Source organism: Lynx rufus, unplaced genomic scaffold, assembly GCF_022079265.1.
Source record: "Lynx rufus isolate CCGP_SWC_20201006 ecotype Redwood Valley unplaced genomic scaffold, mLynRuf1.p SCAF_8, whole genome shotgun sequence".
In the NCBI taxonomy this organism is placed as follows: Eukaryota; Metazoa; Chordata; class Mammalia; order Carnivora; family Felidae; genus Lynx; species Lynx rufus.
This window is the reverse complement of record NW_025814896.1, coordinates 68,507,364-68,525,921: the sequence shown is the minus strand read 5'-3', so window position 1 is coordinate 68,525,921 and position 18,558 is coordinate 68,507,364. Positions and strand designations below refer to the sequence as shown.

Genomic DNA, 18,558 nt, shown 5'->3' with positions numbered 1-18,558 from the left:
TACATGTTAACCCCCTTAACCGGTTCTATTACCTCCCACATTTGACTTAAGATGAAGAACAAGGACCCACTCCACACCGTGGAAGAGGGACACAAAGCACACTCACAGCTCTATCCCAAGAAATCCTCATGGGAGACACTGCAACTCCCAATGAATCCTTGGCATTTCCTTACACTGCCTGAAGGTGGGTGAAGGGCCAATGCCAGCTAAACCCATTTCTCCATATTTACAGTGACAAAGCACCTCACATCTAGACAGTTAAGATTCATGTGAAAATGTGAAGAGGTTCTAGAAAAATAAAGTAACTTAAAGTCAAAATATATGGAAATAACCCCTTCCTATTTTCCAATCTCTTCCTTCCTGCTCTTCCCTGCCCCACTGGCTTCAAGACCCATGTGTAGAAAAAAGAAGAAATGCAACCAATTAGATACATGCATGATTTGGACTGTGGTATAGCTGTCTGCTGGATCACGGTAAACAGTCAAATCAAGTTATTTAAAATCTATTTTTTTCTGGGTGCTTTGCTCATTTAGTTCAATCCACCTCTTTGGATAGTTTTCCTAAACACATTCCCAGAAAGTTAATTAGAGTAAGAGTTTGATCTAAAGAGTGTGAAGCTCAAAAACTCTTGGCATTTTGAGGTCAGGAAGATGATCAATTTCTTTTTGTATATCCTTTGCCAAGCTGTTCTCGCTTTAATTTTTAAACTTGTGTGAAATTCAAAGAACACAGAGCCTAGTGTCATTTACACTTGGGCCATCATAAAAAGGCAGCTTTCTCAAAAAGAATATTGGCTGTTTTCCAGGATTCCAGCAAGCTTTTTATGGGATCTTTTAAACTATTCTCCTTTAAGCCAAAAAGGGAAATTAAATTTGGCCAAGGGTGAATGGACTGCCCAAGATATGAATTGCTTCTAACAGAGACAGAGTACAAGGGAATCCTAAAGCTTCCAATTTCAGGGAAGAAAAAAAGTAAATCCCACCTACTCCATTTATCATGGAAGAGACATTAAATAAACTGCAATATACTCAAGAAAATTTTCTTTTCAGAGCCATTTTGATGAATTGTGCGTTTTTAGAGAAATCATTCAGACCCTTTATGCCCCCTTACAGAGGAGAGGTGCCATCTGACAAGAACAATATGATGATACTTTTAAATCACTCCCTCCATTTAAAAACAAATAAATGATGCTTTGGATATGGCCTGGTGAAAATTTCAATCTTGAAAAATTATGAAATATTTTAAGTATGAAGTATAGAGAATAATATAATCAACACTCATAAAACACCCAACCCAGCTTTGCTTAATCTTAACTTTTGGTCATAACTGTTCAGATGGTTTTTAAAAATACAAAATATTTTAGATATGGCTGTGTCCCAGTCCTTTTTTCACAGAAGAAATAATACTTTGCTTATTTAGGTGTTGATCATTCTCAAATTTTCCTTTTGATAAATATATATGCATCTCTAAGCATGTTTTACAATATAGGTTTTATTATTCAGGAAAGGACAGAGGCCAACAGATCAGGAGACAACTGATCTTGAAAAGATACACTGTTGGGGCGCCTGGGTGGCGCAGTCGGTTAAGCGTCCAACTTCAGCCAGGTCACGATCTCGTGGTCCGTGAGTTCGAGCCCCGCGTCGGGCTCTGGGCTGATGGCTCAGAGCCTGGAGCCTGTTTCCGATTCTGTGTCTCCCTCTCTCTCTGCCCCTCCCCCGTTCATGCTCTGTCTCTCTCTGTCCCAAAAATAAATAAACGTTGAAAAAAAAAAAAAAGATACACTGTTATACTCACAGACCCCACACTATGTAGGGGCACATAGGGAAGCACCAGGAGGCAGAGGGAGCTGGGTCAGGGGAAATATGGCAAGAGCCTTTATTGTGGCTTCCATGGGAAGGAACTGATGAAACAGCGTAAGCAGGTTTAGGATCATCTGGTTTAAATAAAATTCCAAGGACTCTGGGGTGTAGGGCTGCCATGGGATAATTAGGGCAAGAGAATAGACTATAAGGGGGCCTTGGGGAAGGTGGTTGGCCCTATTGACTCTGAATTAGTTGGTTTGTATATAAAAGCACACTCACAGGCCACTTGTTTGCCATCTGGAGAAATTAGCTAGAGCTGGTAGGAGTACGCCCTCCAGAGTCATCAAAACTCCAAGATATCCAAAACTCAAAAATACAGAATAAAAAGATATGATTTATTTGCAACAATATGCTATTTTGCAGGGTAGCCTTTATAAAAATCATATTCTATACATACTGCATGTATATGGCACTGGCTTTTTCCTTCAATATTATGCTTTAGAGATTTCTTCAGATTGTTGCATGCAGCTCTAGTCAGTTCATTTCTTTCCACTGCTTTATAACTTGGCTTTATAATTGACTGTGGTTCAGTATATAACAGTTTATTAATATTTATTCATGTTCTTGTTCATGACCATTCATTTCTGATTTTTTACTATCATAAATTATGTTGCAGTAATTAATCTTTTACCTGTCTTCGGGTACACATGTAGCAGAAAGACATGGAATAGCTAAGTTCAAAGACATTTGTATCTTTGAATTTAACACATATTGCCCATGGCTACTGAAAGTACTCCTAGCAAATTACCCTTCCATCAAGAGTGTAGAGAATGCCCTATTTTTCCATGGCCTCTCCAGCAGTGTTATTGTGAGGTTTTCCTTTTGATGTTTGCCAATATGATGATGTATAATGGTATCTAATTATTGTTTAAATTTGCATTTTCCTGGCTGCTAATGAAGTTGAGCATCTTTTAATATGTTTACTGGTTGTTTGCATTTCCTCTTATAGAAGTTTCCTGTTTATATTTTGCCAATTTTTCTACTGCGCTGTATTTTTATTATTTTGTAAAGTTCTTTATATTCCGGATGCTAACACTTCGTTAGTTGTATGTATTGCAGATATCTTTCCCCAGTCCACAGCTTATCTTCTCATTCGTTTATGTATCTGTTTAACAGAAATTTTAAGTTAATACAGTCCAGGGTATCAACTTTTTGATTTTGGTGTACAGTTTTCTGTGTTCTATTTAAAAGTTTTAGGAGTTTTTAAACTTTTGATTTTTCCCATTTAGATCTTTAGTAAGCCTGGAACTGAGATGTTAGTATGGTAATGTTATCTTTTTCTACAAGCATAGTTTCAGCATCTCTGGTTGATTATTTCACATTTTCCTCCACTGATTTTTAATGCTACTCTGTCATTTGCCATTTCCTTTTGTTTATCATCTATTTTTGTAATCTTTATTCTCTTCCACTGCCCTAACTTCTTAATCCCTGTCAATACCACAGCATTTTAATCACATTTAATTTCTAAAACTTATATTGCCTGGAATGTCAATTCCCCCAATCTTGTTTTACATCTTCATAATTGTTCTGGCTATACTCTGAATGTTCTTCCATATGAATATTAATCACCTGGTCAATTTCCATTCACATATACCAAAAAAAAAAAAAAGGGAAAAAGAAAAAAGAAAGAAAGAAAAAACAAAAGAAAAGGCTAGGCCTCAGATGTGTCATATACTTAATTTATATACTAATGTAGATTAAAACCAATACCTTCACAGGGTACTTGGGTGACTCAGTTGGCTGGGCATCCAACTTCGGCTTAGGTCATGATCTCATGGTCCATGGGTTCGAGCCCCGCATCGGGTTCTGTGCTGACAGCTCAGAACCTGGATCCTGCTTCGGATTCTGTGTCTCCCTCTCTCTCTGCCCCTCCCCCACTCATGCTGTCTGTCAGTCTCTCTTTCTCTCTCAAAAATAAACATTAAAGGGGATTCTGGGAAGATGGTGGCGTAGGAGGACTCTGGGCTCACCGCGCGTCCTGCTGATCACTTAGATTCCACCTACACCTGCCTAAATAACCCAGAAAACCGCCAGAGGATTAGCAGAACAGAGTCACCAGACCCAAGTGCAGACGAGAGGCCCACGGAAGAGGGTAGGAAGGGCGGCGAGGCGGTGCGCGCTCCACGGACTGGCGGGAGGGAACCGGGGCGGAGGGGCGGCTCGCCAGCCAAGCAGAGCCCCCGAGTCCGGCTTGCAAAAGCGGAGGGGCCTGACGGACTGTGTTCCGACAGCAAGCGCGACTTAGCGTCTGGGAGGTCATAAGTTAACAGCTCTGCTCGGAAAGCGGGAAGGCCGGAGGACAAAGGGAGGTGGAGCTGCGGAGCCCCCGGACGACAGAGCTCAGTTTGGCGGGGAACAAAGGCGCTTGCCAGCGCCATCTCCCCCGCCCATCCCCCAGCCAAAATCCCAAAGGGAACCGGTTCCGGCCAGGGAAATTGCTCGCTCTGCACAAACACCCAACTCTGTGCTTCTGCGGAGCCAAACCTCCGGCAGCGGATCTGACTCCCTCCGGCTGCCACAGGGCCCCTCCTGAAGTGGATCACCTAAGGAGAAGCGAGCTAAGCCTGCCCCCCCTGCCGCCGTGCACCTTGCCTTCCCACCCCAGCTAATACGCCAGATCCCCAGCATCACAAGCCTGGCAGTGTGCAAGTAGCCCAGACGGGCCACGCCACCCCACAGTGAATCCCGCCCCTAGGAGAGGGGAAGAGAAGGCACACACCAGTCTGACTGTGGCCCCAGCGGTGAGCTGGGGGCAGACATCAGGTCGGACTGCGGCCCTGCCCACCAACTCCAGTTATACACCACAGCACAGGGGAAGTGCCCTGCAGGCCCTCACCACACCAGGGACTATCCAAAATGACCAAGCGGAAGAATTCCCCTCAGAAGAATCTCCAGGAAATAACAACAGCCAATGAGCTGATCAAAAAGGATTTAAATAATATAACAGAAAGTGAATTTAGAATAATAGTCATAAAATTAATCGCTGGGCTGGAAAACAGCATACAGGACAGCAGAGAATCTCTTGCTACAGAGATCAAGGGACTAAGGAACAGTCACGAGGAGCTGAAAAACGCTTTAAAGGAAATGCAAAACAAAATGCAAACCACCACAGCTCGGATGGAAGAGGCAGAGGAGAGAATAGGTGAACTAGAAGATAAAGTTATGGAAAAAGAGGAAGCTGAGAAAAAGAGAGATAAAAAAATCCAGGAGTATGAGGGGAAAATTAGAGAAATAAGTGATACACTAAAAAGAAATAATATACGCATAATTGGTATCCCAGAGGAGGAAGAGAGAGGGAAAGGTGCTGAAGGGGTACTTGAAGAAATAATAGCTGAGAACTTCCCTGAACTGGGGAAGGAAAAAGGCATTGAAATCCAAGAGGCACAGAGAACTCCCTTCAGACGTAACTTGAATCGATCTTCTGCACGACATATCATAGTGAAACTGGCAAAATACAAGGATAAAGAGAAAATTCTGAAAGCAGCAAGGGGTAAACGTGCCCTCACATATAAAGGGAGACGTATAAGACTCGTGACTGATCTCTCTTTTGAAACTTGGCAGGCCAGAAAGAATTGGCACGAGATTTTCAGGGTGCTAGACAGCAAAAATATGCAGCCGAGAATCCTTTATCCAGCAAGTCTGTCATTTAGAATAGAAGGAGAGATAAAGGTCTTCCCAAACAAACAAAAACTGAAGGAATTTGTCACCACTAAACCAGCCCTACAAGAGATCCTAAGGGGGACCCTGTGAGACAAAGTACCAGAGACATCACTACAAGCATAAAACATACAGACATCACAATGACTCTAAACGCGTATCTTTCTATAATAACACTGAATGTAAATGGATTAAATGCGCCAACCAAAAGATATAGGGTATCAGAATGGATAAAAAAACAAGACCCATCTATTTGCTGTCTACAAGAGACTCATTTTAGACCTGAGGACACCTTTAGATTGAGAGTGAGGGGATGGAGAACTATTTATCATGCTACTGGAAGCCAGAAGAAAGCTGGAGTAGCCATACTTATATCAGACAAACTAGACTTTAAATTAAAGGCTGTAACAAGAGATGAAGAAGGACATTATATAATAGTTACAGGGTCTATCCATCAGGAAGAGCTAACAATTATAAATGTCTATGCGCCGAATACCGGAGCCCCCAAATATATAAAACAATTACTCATAAACAGAAGCAACCTTATTGATAAGAATGTGGTAATTGCTGGGGACTTTAACACCCCACTTACAGAAATGGATAGATCATCTAGACACACGGTCAATAAAGAAACAAGGGCCCTGAATGAGACACTGGATCAGATGGACTTGACAGATATATTTAGAACTCTGCATCCCAAAGCAACAGAATATACTTTCTTCTCGAGTGCACATGGAACATTCTCCAAGATAGATCATATACTGGGTCACAAAACAGCCCTTCATAAGTTTACAAGAATTGAAATTATACCATGCATACTTTCAGACCACAATGCTATGAAGCTTGAAATCAACCACAGGAAAAAGTCTGGAAAACCTCCAAAAGCATGGAGGTTAAAGAACACCCTACTAACGAATGAGTGGGTCAACCAGGCAATTAGAGAAGAAATCAAAAAATATATGGAAACAAACGAAAATGAAAATACAACAATCCACACGCTTTGGGACGCAGCGAAGGCAGTCCTGAGAGGAAAATACATTGCAATCCAGGCCTATCTCAAGAAACAAGAAAAATCCCAAATACAAAATCTAACAGCACACCTAAAGGAAATAGAAGCAGAACAGCAAAGGCAGCCTAAACCCAGCAGAAGAAGAGAAATAATAAAGATCAGAGCAGAAATAAACAATATAGAATCTAAAAAACTGTAGAGCAGATCAATGAAACCAAGAGTTGGTTTTTTGAAAAAATAAACAAAATTGACAAACCTCTAGCCAGGCTTCTCAAAAAGAAAAGGGAGATGACCCAAATAGATAAAATCATGAATGAAAATGGAATGATTACAACCAATCCCTCAGAGATACAAACAATTATCAGGGAATACTATGAAAAATTATATGCCAACAAATTGGACAACCTGGAAGAAATGGACAAATTCCTGAACACCCACACTCTTCCAAAACTCAATCAGGAGGAAATAGAAAGCTTGAACAGACCCATAACCAGCGAAGAAATTGAATCAGTTATCAAAAATCTCCCAACAAATAAGAGTCCAGGACCAGATGGCTTCCCAGGGGAGTTCTACCAGACGTTTAAAGCAGAGATAATACCTATCCTTCTCAAGCTATTCCAAGAAATAGAAAGGGAAGGAAAACTTCCAGACTCATTCTATGAAGCCAGTATTACTTTGATTCCTAAACCAGACAGAGACCCAGTAAAAAAAGAGAACTACAGGCCAATATCCCTGATGAATATGGATGCCAAAATTCTCAATAAGATACTAGCAAATCGAATTCAACAGCATATAAAAAGAATTATTCACCATGATCAAGTGGGATTCATTCCTGGGATGCAGGGCTGGTTCAACATTCGCAAATCAATCAACGTGATACATCACATTAACAAAAAAAAAGAGAAGAACCATATGATCCTGTCAATCGATGCAGAAAAGGCCTTTGACAAAATCCAGCACCCTTTCTTAATAAAAACCCTTGAGAAAGTCGGGATAGAAGGAACATACTTAAAGATCATAAAAGCCATTTATGAAAAGCCCACAGCTAACATCATCCTCAACGGGGAAAAACTGAGAGCTTTTTCCCTGAGATCAGGAACACGACAGGGATGCCCACTCTCACCGCTGTTGTTTACCATAGTGCTGGAAGTTCTAGCATCAGCAATCAGACAACAAAAGGAAATCAAAGGCATCAAAATTGGCAAAGATGAAGTCAAGCTTTCGCTTTTTGCAGATGACATGATATTATACATGGAAAATCCGATAGACTCCACCAAAAGTCTGCTAGAACTGATACATGAATTCAGCAAAGTTGCAGGATACAAAATCAATGTACAGAAATCAGTTGCATTCTTATACACTAACAACGAAGCAACAGAAAGACAAATAAAGAAACTGATCCCATTCACAATTGCACCAAGAAGCATAAAATACCTAGGAATAAATCTAACCAAAGATGTAAAGGATCTGTATGCTGAAAACTATAGAAAGCTTATGAAGGTAATTGAAGAAGATTTAAAGAAATGGAAAGACATTCCCTGCTCATGGATTGGAAAAATAAATATTGTCAAAATGTCAATACTACCCAAAGCTATCTACACATTCAATGCAATCCCAATCAAAATTGCACCAGCATTCTTCTCGAAATTAGAACAAGCAATCCTAAAATTCATATGGAACCACAAAAGGCCCCGAATAGCCAAAGGAATTTTGAAGAAGAAGACCAAAGCAGGAGGCATCACAATCCCAGACTTTAGCCTCTACTACAAAGCTGTCATCATCAAGACAGCATGGTATTGGCACAAAAACAGACACACAGACCAATGGAACAGAATAGAAACCCCAGAACTAGACCCACAAACGTATGGCCAACTCATCTTTGACAAAGCAGGAAAGAACATCCAATGGAAAAAAGACAGCCTCTTTAACAAATGGTGCTGGGAGAACTGGACAGCAACATGCAGAAGGTTGAAACTAGACCACTTTCTCACACCATTTACAAAAATAAACTCAAAATGGATAAAGGACCTAAATGTGAGACAGGAAACCATCAGAACCTTAGAGGAGAAAGCAGGAAAAGACCTCTCTGACCTCAGCCGTAGCAATCTCTTACTCGACACATCCCCAAAGGCAAGGGAATTAAAAGCAAAAGTGAATTACTGGGACCTTATGAAGATAAAAAGCTTCTGCACAGCAAAGGAAACAACCAACAAAACTAAAAGGCAACCAACGGAATGGGAAAAGATATTTGCAAATGACATATCGGACAAAGGGCTAGTATCTAAAATCTATAAAGAGCTCACCAAACTCCACACCCGAAAAACAAATAACCCAGTGAAGAAATGGGCAGAAAACATGAATAGACACTTCTCCAAAGAAGACATCCAGATGGCCAACAGGCACATGAAAAGATGTTCAGCGTCGCTCCTTATCAGGGAAATACAAATCAAAACCACACTCAGGTATCACCTCACGCCAGTCAGAGTGGCCAAAATGAACAAATCAGGAGACTATAGATGCTGGAGAGGATGTGGAGAAACGGGAACCCTCTTGCACTGTTGGTGGGAATGCAAATTGGTGCAGCCGCTCTGGAAAGCAGTGTGGAGGTTCCTCAGAAAATTAAAAATAGACCTACCCTATGACCCAGCAATAGCACTGCTAGGAATCTACCCAAGGGATACAGGAGTACTGATGCATAGGGGCACTTGTACCCCAATGTTCATAGCAGCACTCTCAACAATAGCCAAATTATGGAAAGAGCCTAAATGTCCATCAACTGATGAATGGATAAAGAAATTGTGGTTTATATACACAATGGAATACTACGTGGCAATGAGAAAAAATGAAATATGGCCTTTTGTAGCAACGTGGATGGAACTGGAGAGTGTGATGCTAAGTGAAATAAGCCATACAGAGAAAGACAGATACCATATGGTTTCACTCTTATGTGGATCCTGAGAAACTTAACAGGAACCCATGGGGGAGGGGAAGGAAAAAAAAAAAAAAAAAGGACATTAGAGTGGGAGAGAGCCAAAGCATAAGAGACTGTTAAAAACTGAGAACAAACTGAGGGTTGATGGGGGGTGGGAGGGAGGGGCGGGTGGGTGATGGGTATTGAGGAGGGCACCTTTTGGGATGAGCACTGGGTGTTGTATGGAAACCAATTTGTCAATAAATTTCATATATATAAAAATAAATAAATAAATAAACATTAAAAAATTTAAAATAAATAAATAAACATTTAAAAAATTAAAAAAAAACAATACCTTCACAATGTTGAGAACTTCCCATGTAAAACTGTGGCATTTCTGTTTGTTCAGGGTTTGTTTTTTAAAAGGTTTTCCAGTTAAGTATTTGATTATTCTCCATATAACCCTAAACCTTTTTTTTCTTATATTTCTTTTATTGAATAAGTTTTATGGCTATTATAATTGATACACTTTAAGATAATCTAAGAATGCAAATTATTTTGTGCACTAATTATACAGCCAGTTACCTTGCTAGACTTTCTCATTAGTTCTACTCCTAACTTCTTAAAGGAGAGTTATTTGTGTAGACAATAATGTTACCTATAGATGAGAGTTTTTCATCGATAATACTGATTTTTTTTTCTTCTTCTCTTAACTGTCTAGGCTAGTACATCTAACACAATACCGAACGGATGAGGTAATGGTAAACATCCTTGCCTCATTCCTAATTTTAAAAAGAATATCTCTAATACTTCACAATTGTGATATTTATCGCAGTGTTTGATAGATTTTTATTCCTTACAGATTAAGAATATTCCTCCTTTTCCTTGTTTGTCAAAAAGTTTTATCATGAATGAAATTTTTTATTAAATATATTTTCTATCCCTATTAAGAAAATCATGTGGTTTTTCTCTTTTAATTTCTCAATGTGGAAATTTTACCAGCGTTTTCTAATATTTAACAACCCTTGAATTCTAGGACAAACTCAAACTGGCAACATTATTTATTTAGCCTCTATTGAGAACATATTGCTATTATACTATTTCAGATTTTTCCATTTACATTAATAAGTGAGATTGGCCTAATCGTTCTACTCTTTTATTGTCCCTGTCTGATGTTATTACTGATGTTATACAAGCCACATAAAATGGGTTTGAGAACATTCCCTCTTTTCTTGGTCCCTGGAATAGTTTGTATAAGATTGAGATTTTCTATTATTCTAAAAAGGCATAATTTACTTCTAAAATGATATGATACTGGGGCATAAGGGTGGCTCAGTCAGTTAAGAGTCCGACTCTTGATTTCAGCTCAGGTGATCATCTCACCGTTTGTGGTATCAAGCCCCTTGTTGGGCTCTGCGCTGACAGTGCAGAGCCTGCTTGGGAGTCTTTCCCTCTCCCTCTTTCCATGTCCCTCCCCTGCTCTCTCTCTTATTCAATCAATCAATCAACAAATAAATAAAATCATATCATGTTAACCTTGTTTTGGGGTGGATGGGTTTTAAACTACAAACCCAATTTATTAACAGTTTTAGATTCATTCAGTTTTTCTATATCTTCATTAATCAATTTTGGTAAGTATATATCTCAAGGAAAATTATCCATATTGCCTGATTTTTTTTTTAATTTAATGCTTTGAAATTGTTCCTAGGGCTCTCTAATTTAAATCCTGCTTCTCTGAAGGAAACCACCAACAAAATGAAAAGGCAACAAACAAGTTTTTTTGTTTTGGTATGTGTGGATGGAAATTGTTGATTCACTATGTTGGACACCTGAAACTAATGCAGCATTGTGTCAATTATACCTCAAAAAACAAACAAACAACAACAAAAACAAAACTAATGTCTTTACCTAAGTGCCATTTTTCATAACTCTCGTTTTGTTGTTGTTGTTGTTGTTGCTTTGGTTTGTTTTTTTTTCTTGGTTGAAGTGGACAGATTTTTTTTTATTCTATTGATCTTTCTAAAAAATTAGCTTTTGAGTTTATTGATCTTCTCCATTATAATCTTTAATTTCTACTTTATTATTTTTTTCTATTCTCTTTAGGTTTCTTCTCTCAAGTCAAAGTTAAATTTTGAAATGTGTTTTAAAGTTAATCTCTTAGGTTCTCACTTACCTTATTTCTATAATGAAAACTTAGGGGCTCAGTTGGTTCAGTGTCTGAGTCTTGATTTCAGCTCAGGTCATCATCTCAAGGTTTATGAGTTCAAGCCCTGCATCAGGCTCTGCTCTATGAGTCTCTCATAGATTATTTGGGGGCTCAGTTGGTTCAGTGTCTGAGTCTTGATTTCAGCTCAGGTCATCATCTCAAGGTTTATGAGTTCAAGCCCTGCATCAGGCTCTGCTCTATGAGTCTCTCATAGAGCAGAGCCTGCTCGGGATTCTGTCTTCCTATGTGTCTGTCTGTCTGTCTCTCTCTCTCTCTCTCTCTCTCTCTCTCAAAACAAATAAACATTACATTTAAAAAATCATAAGTAAATAAATATGAAAATTCATCAAAAATAATGCCTTTACCAGTACTCCTGATTTAAAGGAAATCTCAGCAAAACTTCATTAATTAGAGCTAGATCAGTAAAATCATAATCAATCAATTATCACAAAGTTGCTCATTAAAACAGACCTGTAAGAAGGGTTTGCAACTTTAAGTGACTAATGGTTTCATTCAACAAACATTCAGATAAATGTACTTTTCTCTAACAATCATTTTTAGTGGTAAAGTTATAAGTCAAAGTCCTTGAAACTATTCTGATAAACCTTTCAATATTCTAAGAAAACTCCTTACTCATGTTAGCAATAAACTTATGAAGAAAATCTTTTAATTTTCTAAATATTTTTTCATGCTTATTTTTGAGAGAGAGACAGAGAGACAGAGACATAGACAGACAGAAGGGCAGAGAAAGAGGCAGATACATAATCCAAAGCAACTCCAGACTCTGAGCTGTCAGCACAGAGCCCTATGCGGGGCTCAGACTCACTAACAGTGAGATCATGACCTGAGCCAGTTGGACACTTAACCAAATGAGCCACCCAGGAGCCCTGAAACTTAATCTTTTATAATGAAACAAGTTAGTATAGGTTAAACTGTATCTATACATCAAGTTTTAATGTCTGGCTGAGTGTTTATCTTCTCAAAATACCTCTATCTCAACAGTCCCTCATTTTCCCAACTCTCTTATGAAATGACTTTTGAGTTTGTACTGTAAGTTCTACCCAGAAATGCAATAAAGAACTACCGACTTTATAGTTTTCTGTTTCCACTGTTCTGTTGTTGCTTTGTTTATTCACTGTGTTGAAATGTAGCTTGTGAAATTTCCATCTTTTTTATTTCCATTTGGGTAAAATAATTTAAAGCCCTTAACTTCTCTGTACGTGGCAGCTTAGCTGCATCCCTGAAGTTTCATGTTGTATTTTCATTACAGCCCAATTCCAAATAATTCCTAATTATTAGGTAATTTCTTCTGTGACCCATGTGCGACTTAAAAGAGTGGGGTTTTGTTTTGATTTAGTTTTTACTTTCTAGATGTTTGTACATGTGTTGTTGGAGGGAGGCTGTTAATTATTATCTCTTGTAACTAATTTCTAAGTAATTTAAATGCACCACATCAAAGACAATTATTTGTTCTATACCAATTGCTTTGTGACCTAATTCTTGGTCAATATTTTTTTCATTGTTCTTTGTTGAATAGGTGAGTTTTCCAACCATTATGAAAACCCACCTATTCCATAAGGAACACTGATTTCTCTGTTCACTATTCCTTCTTGTTTTTGTGCCTTCCTACCAGATTATACTTTATTTCTCTAAAGGAATTCCTTTGCTGAAATTTCATTAATGACTAACTAAATTTGTCTAAAAGCATCTTTATTTCATCCTCACATTTGAATGTTTATTTCTGGGTATAGGATTCTAACCAGGCAGTATTTTCTCTAATTATGAAGATATTTTTACAAAGTTTGCTGATTATTTTTATTTGAAGATAATAGGTCTATTTCTGTTTTTATTTAAAATAGTTTTTCTTTTGACTCCACAGTTTTAATTCAGAGGTATCTGGAAGTAGATTTATTTTTGTTTTCCTTCCTAGGACTTGAGGTTTCAAAATCTGAGATTTAGGTCTTTTATAAATTATGGAAATTTCCAGATGTTAATTCCTTAAAAATTGCCTGTCTCCCATTTTCTGCCCCTTTTATTTTCTAGAATGCATGAGATAGTTAAATAGACAGCACAGAGAAATAAATCTTTACATTTCATCTTCTATATCTCATTTCACACAACATCTTAGCATCAAAACGCAAGTCCTTCACTACCAAGTCCAGAAACTGACCTCCTCCCTGAATAGTTTGGCTCCAATTTATCCTTTTAGAATTCTGTTTGCATTCACCACTCAGGGTTCCATTTGGTCTTCAGTTGCTTTACTTTGGGCCCCTGGGGATTTCTCATACTTTCTTATAAGCACAACTATGCAATTAAAGCAATATTTATTATGACTTATAGAAGACTTCTGGACAATTTTAGTGAAAATATCTTCAAGTTATCCAGTTCATAACATTTCAGTAAATGGAACTCAAGACTATGTCTTTAAAAAAAGGCTTTAATTATGTTAATAGGTTGGAAACATTTAGGCATAAGTGTTTATAGAAAACTTGTATGTTACTAGGGTTGAATCAAAAAGCACTATCTAGTTGACTTAGTATTTGCTTTTTCAAGTTTGTTTTCATCATTCTTCTATCTTGTGATAATAGGAACAAAAGAGTGATAGAAACAAAAGGGACTTGTCTATGTTACTTAAGACAAAATGAGTGCAAACCACAAGAGACTCTTAAATACTGAGAACAAACTGAGGGTTGATGGGAGGTGGAGGAGAGGGGAAAATGGTTGATGGGCTTTGAGGAGGGCACCTGTTGGGATGAGCACTGGGTGTAGTATGGAAACCAACTTGACAATAAATTACATATAATAAATGAATAAATACATGTAAAAATATTTTTTAAAAAGATTAAATGAGTACCTTAACTTTGATTCTTTTCAGATGGGAGTTCTAGAAGTTGACAGTCTCCCAGGTACATAGTCCTTAATCTTAATTTATATCTCTTTTTATTTACATGGGTTTAGTATGACCTGATGGTTTTGAAGTCCAGGCTCAAATTCACCCACCTCTTCCAATCTTCCTTTTATGTATTTATGTACTTTAGGATCTTTCTCACTTCAATATTTGCATAACATTTATAGTTATTACATCAACTGTATCCCACAACTGTTTTCTGGTATTCCAACATTTCTGGCTTTACCTTTCCACATATATAAACTCCTCCAAAGCAAAAACGGCACTTAAGATTCTCTCTCATGCTTTCTCCCCATAGAGCTGGTGCACCTGACAGCCAAAGGCAAGTAAACAAAGTTAAAGTAAAATATCGTTTGCCGGGATAATTTCATCTGCAATAGGAGTTTCACTAACACCAATAAGTAATAAGAGAATGAAGTAATGCAGGTTTGCAAAACTATTCAACTCCTCAGTGCTTATTTCATTCCTGCTGAAACACCGCCTTGTGGAAGGAAAGATTCGGGGAGGAGTGGGGGAAAGTACCTACTAATCAGTTACAAAGCAAGAGAAAGCCAGAGGAAGGAATAGTATTCTTGTCACAGAGATTCCAAAAGGGTCACTTATAATTCCACTCTCAAGCCTAGAACTCTCAGACTGATTAATAGCCATTCAAGAAAAAATTTGAGTACTTGCCACATACCAGACACCGTTTGAGGGCATTCGGTAGACAGTAGTAGACAAATCATACAAAAATTCCTGCCTTCACGGAGTCTGTATTCTAGTTATAGGCTAGAGATAAATACATATGTGAATACGTAAATAAATAAATAAATAAATAAATAAATAAATAAAGTGTACAAAATGTCAGAAGTGTTGTGAAGAAAACTCTGAGCAGGAAAGAGAGCCAGGGGCAAAGTAGGGGAGGTTGTCATTTTAAATAGGGTGGTTAGAAAAAGCATCACTAAACAAGTGACATTTGAGCAAACAGCAGACTGGAGGCGGCGGCCATGAGGATATCTGAGAGAGGAACGCTCCGGGCACAGAGAATTGCAAATGCAGAAACACAGGCAAGAAGGAACCTGGCATGTCCAAGAACTAGCAAGAGAGTACTGTGAAAAGAACAAGAGAAGCAAAGGGGAAAACTGTCAAAATGGAGAGTACAGGGTCTGTGGAAACGGAGAGCAGGGACATCCATACATCACTGTATACAATGTGGGTTTTTTTCCTGGAGGAGATGAGGAGCCACTGGAACAAACTTTGTGGAAGAGGGAAACAAATATTTCAAGTAGAAGAAAATGGCAAAAACTGAAGGTGGCTGACGTTGAGAGTAGAGTTTTTTTGATGAAATAAATTATGGCATATTTGTATACTGATGGGCAGGACTCAGTAGAGAAGCAAACATAGGTGAATAAAATGTACCCAAGAAAGGGGGAAATTACTGTTGTGGTTACCTCAACAAGAAGAGAGGAGATGAGATCTGATGTGGATTGGAGGCACTATTCTCAGCCAGGTCCAGAGTCCTGGTCCCCCTTGGTAACAGGAGGGAAGGCAGGGTATGGCTTCAGGTGCAGATGGCTTAGTGGCTACAAGCCATGTGAGAGCATGAAGTTCTCTTCTATTAGGTTCATCTTCTCTTTGAAATAGGAAGCAAGGTCAGCTAAGAATGGCAAGGGAAGAGGTTTTGGGGGTTGGACTAGAGAAAGAAAAGAGGCCTCACACAAGCTACGGGAGGGCAACATGGAGTACTGATGATGAAAGTGTTCATATTCCAGCTCTGCCATGTATCAGCCAAGTGACCCTGGGCAAATCTACAAACCTCATTAAACCTGTTCCCTCTTAATGCAAAATGGGCATCACTGCTTTGTGGGGAGGATGAAGAGAGATCATGTGAAAGCAATTGCAACTACTACTAAATGACAAGCACTTAGTATATGTTGGCTGTTGGCTGATAGTACACATTAGGCAATTACTTATCAGTGAATGGATAGGTTGTGATATTTTATGTCTACTCTCTTTTCAGGAGGTTTGTCCTCACCAAACTTCGAGTCATCCCAAAAGGAGCATTCTTGGGATTTGGGGACCTGGAGAAAATGTACGTACCTAACAGTGCTGTGTGTGAGTGCCTCAAATAGGCTGTGGTCAGCAGCCTCACATCACATCCAGTGTGATGCTCTGTGCCTAGAAGCCAGAAAACTTTCTGCACCTCCTCCTATTTTATTTCCTAATAGTGAGGGACCTTTCAGAGTATGGTTAATGAAAAGAGCATAAGGTCAATCTAAGCAGTCCTCACTTTTTCTTCTACAAGGCATTGCTCCAAAGTACCTGTGAGTGGAGTTTTTATAAACCAAACTGATTTTCTCTGCTGATACCTATTCTTTCTCAGGGATGTTGTCTATTATTTCTGAATAATTTTTAATTGACAACGGGGCCTAACATTTGTGTTCAAGACTCTCTAGACTTCTCTTTTCCAAGCCATGCTGACAAGTGGTAATTGATGTATCAACATTTACAAGCATCAGAAAAGTTTATAGCACTGAAGATTTCCTTTGAAAGGAGAAGACTCCTTTGCTAATGCAAACATTAACTCCTTACTGAGCTAGTTTAATGTAGGTGTATCCCCAATCAGGCTTTTCTCAAAATTAGGCACAGTATTAAAAAGCAGAATAAATTCTGCCATGTTTAAAGTAACCCACTCTTAATTTGAGAAACTTAACAGAAGACCTTGGGGGAAAAGGAGGGGAAAAATAGTTTCAAACAGAGAGGGAGGCAAACCCCAAGAGACTCTTAAATACAGAAACAAACTGCAGGTTGACGGGGGTGGCAGAGGAGAGGGGGAAATTGGTGATGGGCATTGAGGAGGGCACTTGTTGGGATGAGCACTGGATGCTGTATATAATCGATTAATCATGGGAATCTACTCATGAAGCCAAGAGCACACTGGATACACTCTATGTTAGCTAACTTGACAATAAATTATGTTTAAAAAAATTTTTAATAAAGTAACCCACTATTCCTTTGAAGGCTCTTGACCCCATCTCCCAGGTCTCTAGGGCCAGGAAAATGTGTTCTTCACCAGAGCAGCAGCCAGAACTCAGGACTTTAATACCAGTGAATACAGCAAAAGAAAGATGGATTACACAGAAAGGAATGATTTTTTCATCATAAGAAAGCAACCCCTCAGGTTACATGCTTTTCTCCTTCTTAAAGCCATTCAATTTTTCCTCTTGGTTCTTTCACCCCCATTTAAGAATACTTGCTGAGGTCTGAAGAAGAAAGAAATCCATTAATAAAGGAAACACAGAGCAGAGAGAGTGGGAATATGTCTCAGCAATTACACCACCTGCTCAGAATCCTGGGTTTGAGGGCTAGCTTTGATATAAACTTACTGTGCAATCTTGATTATCTCTTGGTATCTTGGTTTCCCTATCTGTGGGTTAAGTGAGGAGTTTTTCACAAAGGAGATGATGGCTCCTGTGAACTCTAATTCCTAAGTGTAAGGACCCCCAGTTGGATGACAGCCTGGTTTAAATCCTGCAATCTTGGGATGCCTGGATGGCTCAGTTGGTTAAGCGTCCAACTTCAGCTCAAGTCACCATCTCACGGTCCATGGGTTCTAGCCCTGCATCGGGCTCTGTGCTGACAGCTCAGAGCCTGGAGTTGCTTCAGATTCTGTGTCTCCCTCTCTCTCTGCCCCTCCCCCACTCATGCTCTATCTTAAAAATAAATAAACATTAAAAAACGTTTTTAAAATAAAACCTGCAGTCTTCAGGGTTTACCTTCTTGAGGATATTCAACACTCACAGGAATTGAGAGATAGGGCACTCAATGGAGCAGAGCTCACCGAGGAAAACAGGGAAGCAATAGAACTGGGGAGCTCTCTGCTCAAGGTATATTCCTACATGGGTTAGCTGTTGCCCTGCTTAGAACTGACATGTACTAGATGACTAGACTATTAGATACACCTCATCCCCAAGAAGCCCTATAATTGCATAGAAATTGTTCTAAAGACAGGAATATCAGATATCA

The 18,558-nt window shown here is 38.9% G+C and overlaps 1 protein-coding gene across 1 annotated transcript in view; it reads left to right on the top strand.

The window, feature by feature from the left end:
- FSHR (follicle stimulating hormone receptor) overlaps positions 1-18,558 on the top strand; it is a 168,370-nt gene that overhangs the window by 67,214 nt on the left and 82,598 nt on the right. The window contains exon 2 of the mRNA XM_047069182.1: positions 16,553-16,624. Within this exon, the coding sequence (XP_046925138.1) occupies positions 16,553-16,624 (72 nt within the window). The remainder of the gene's footprint in view (positions 1-16,552; positions 16,625-18,558) is intronic.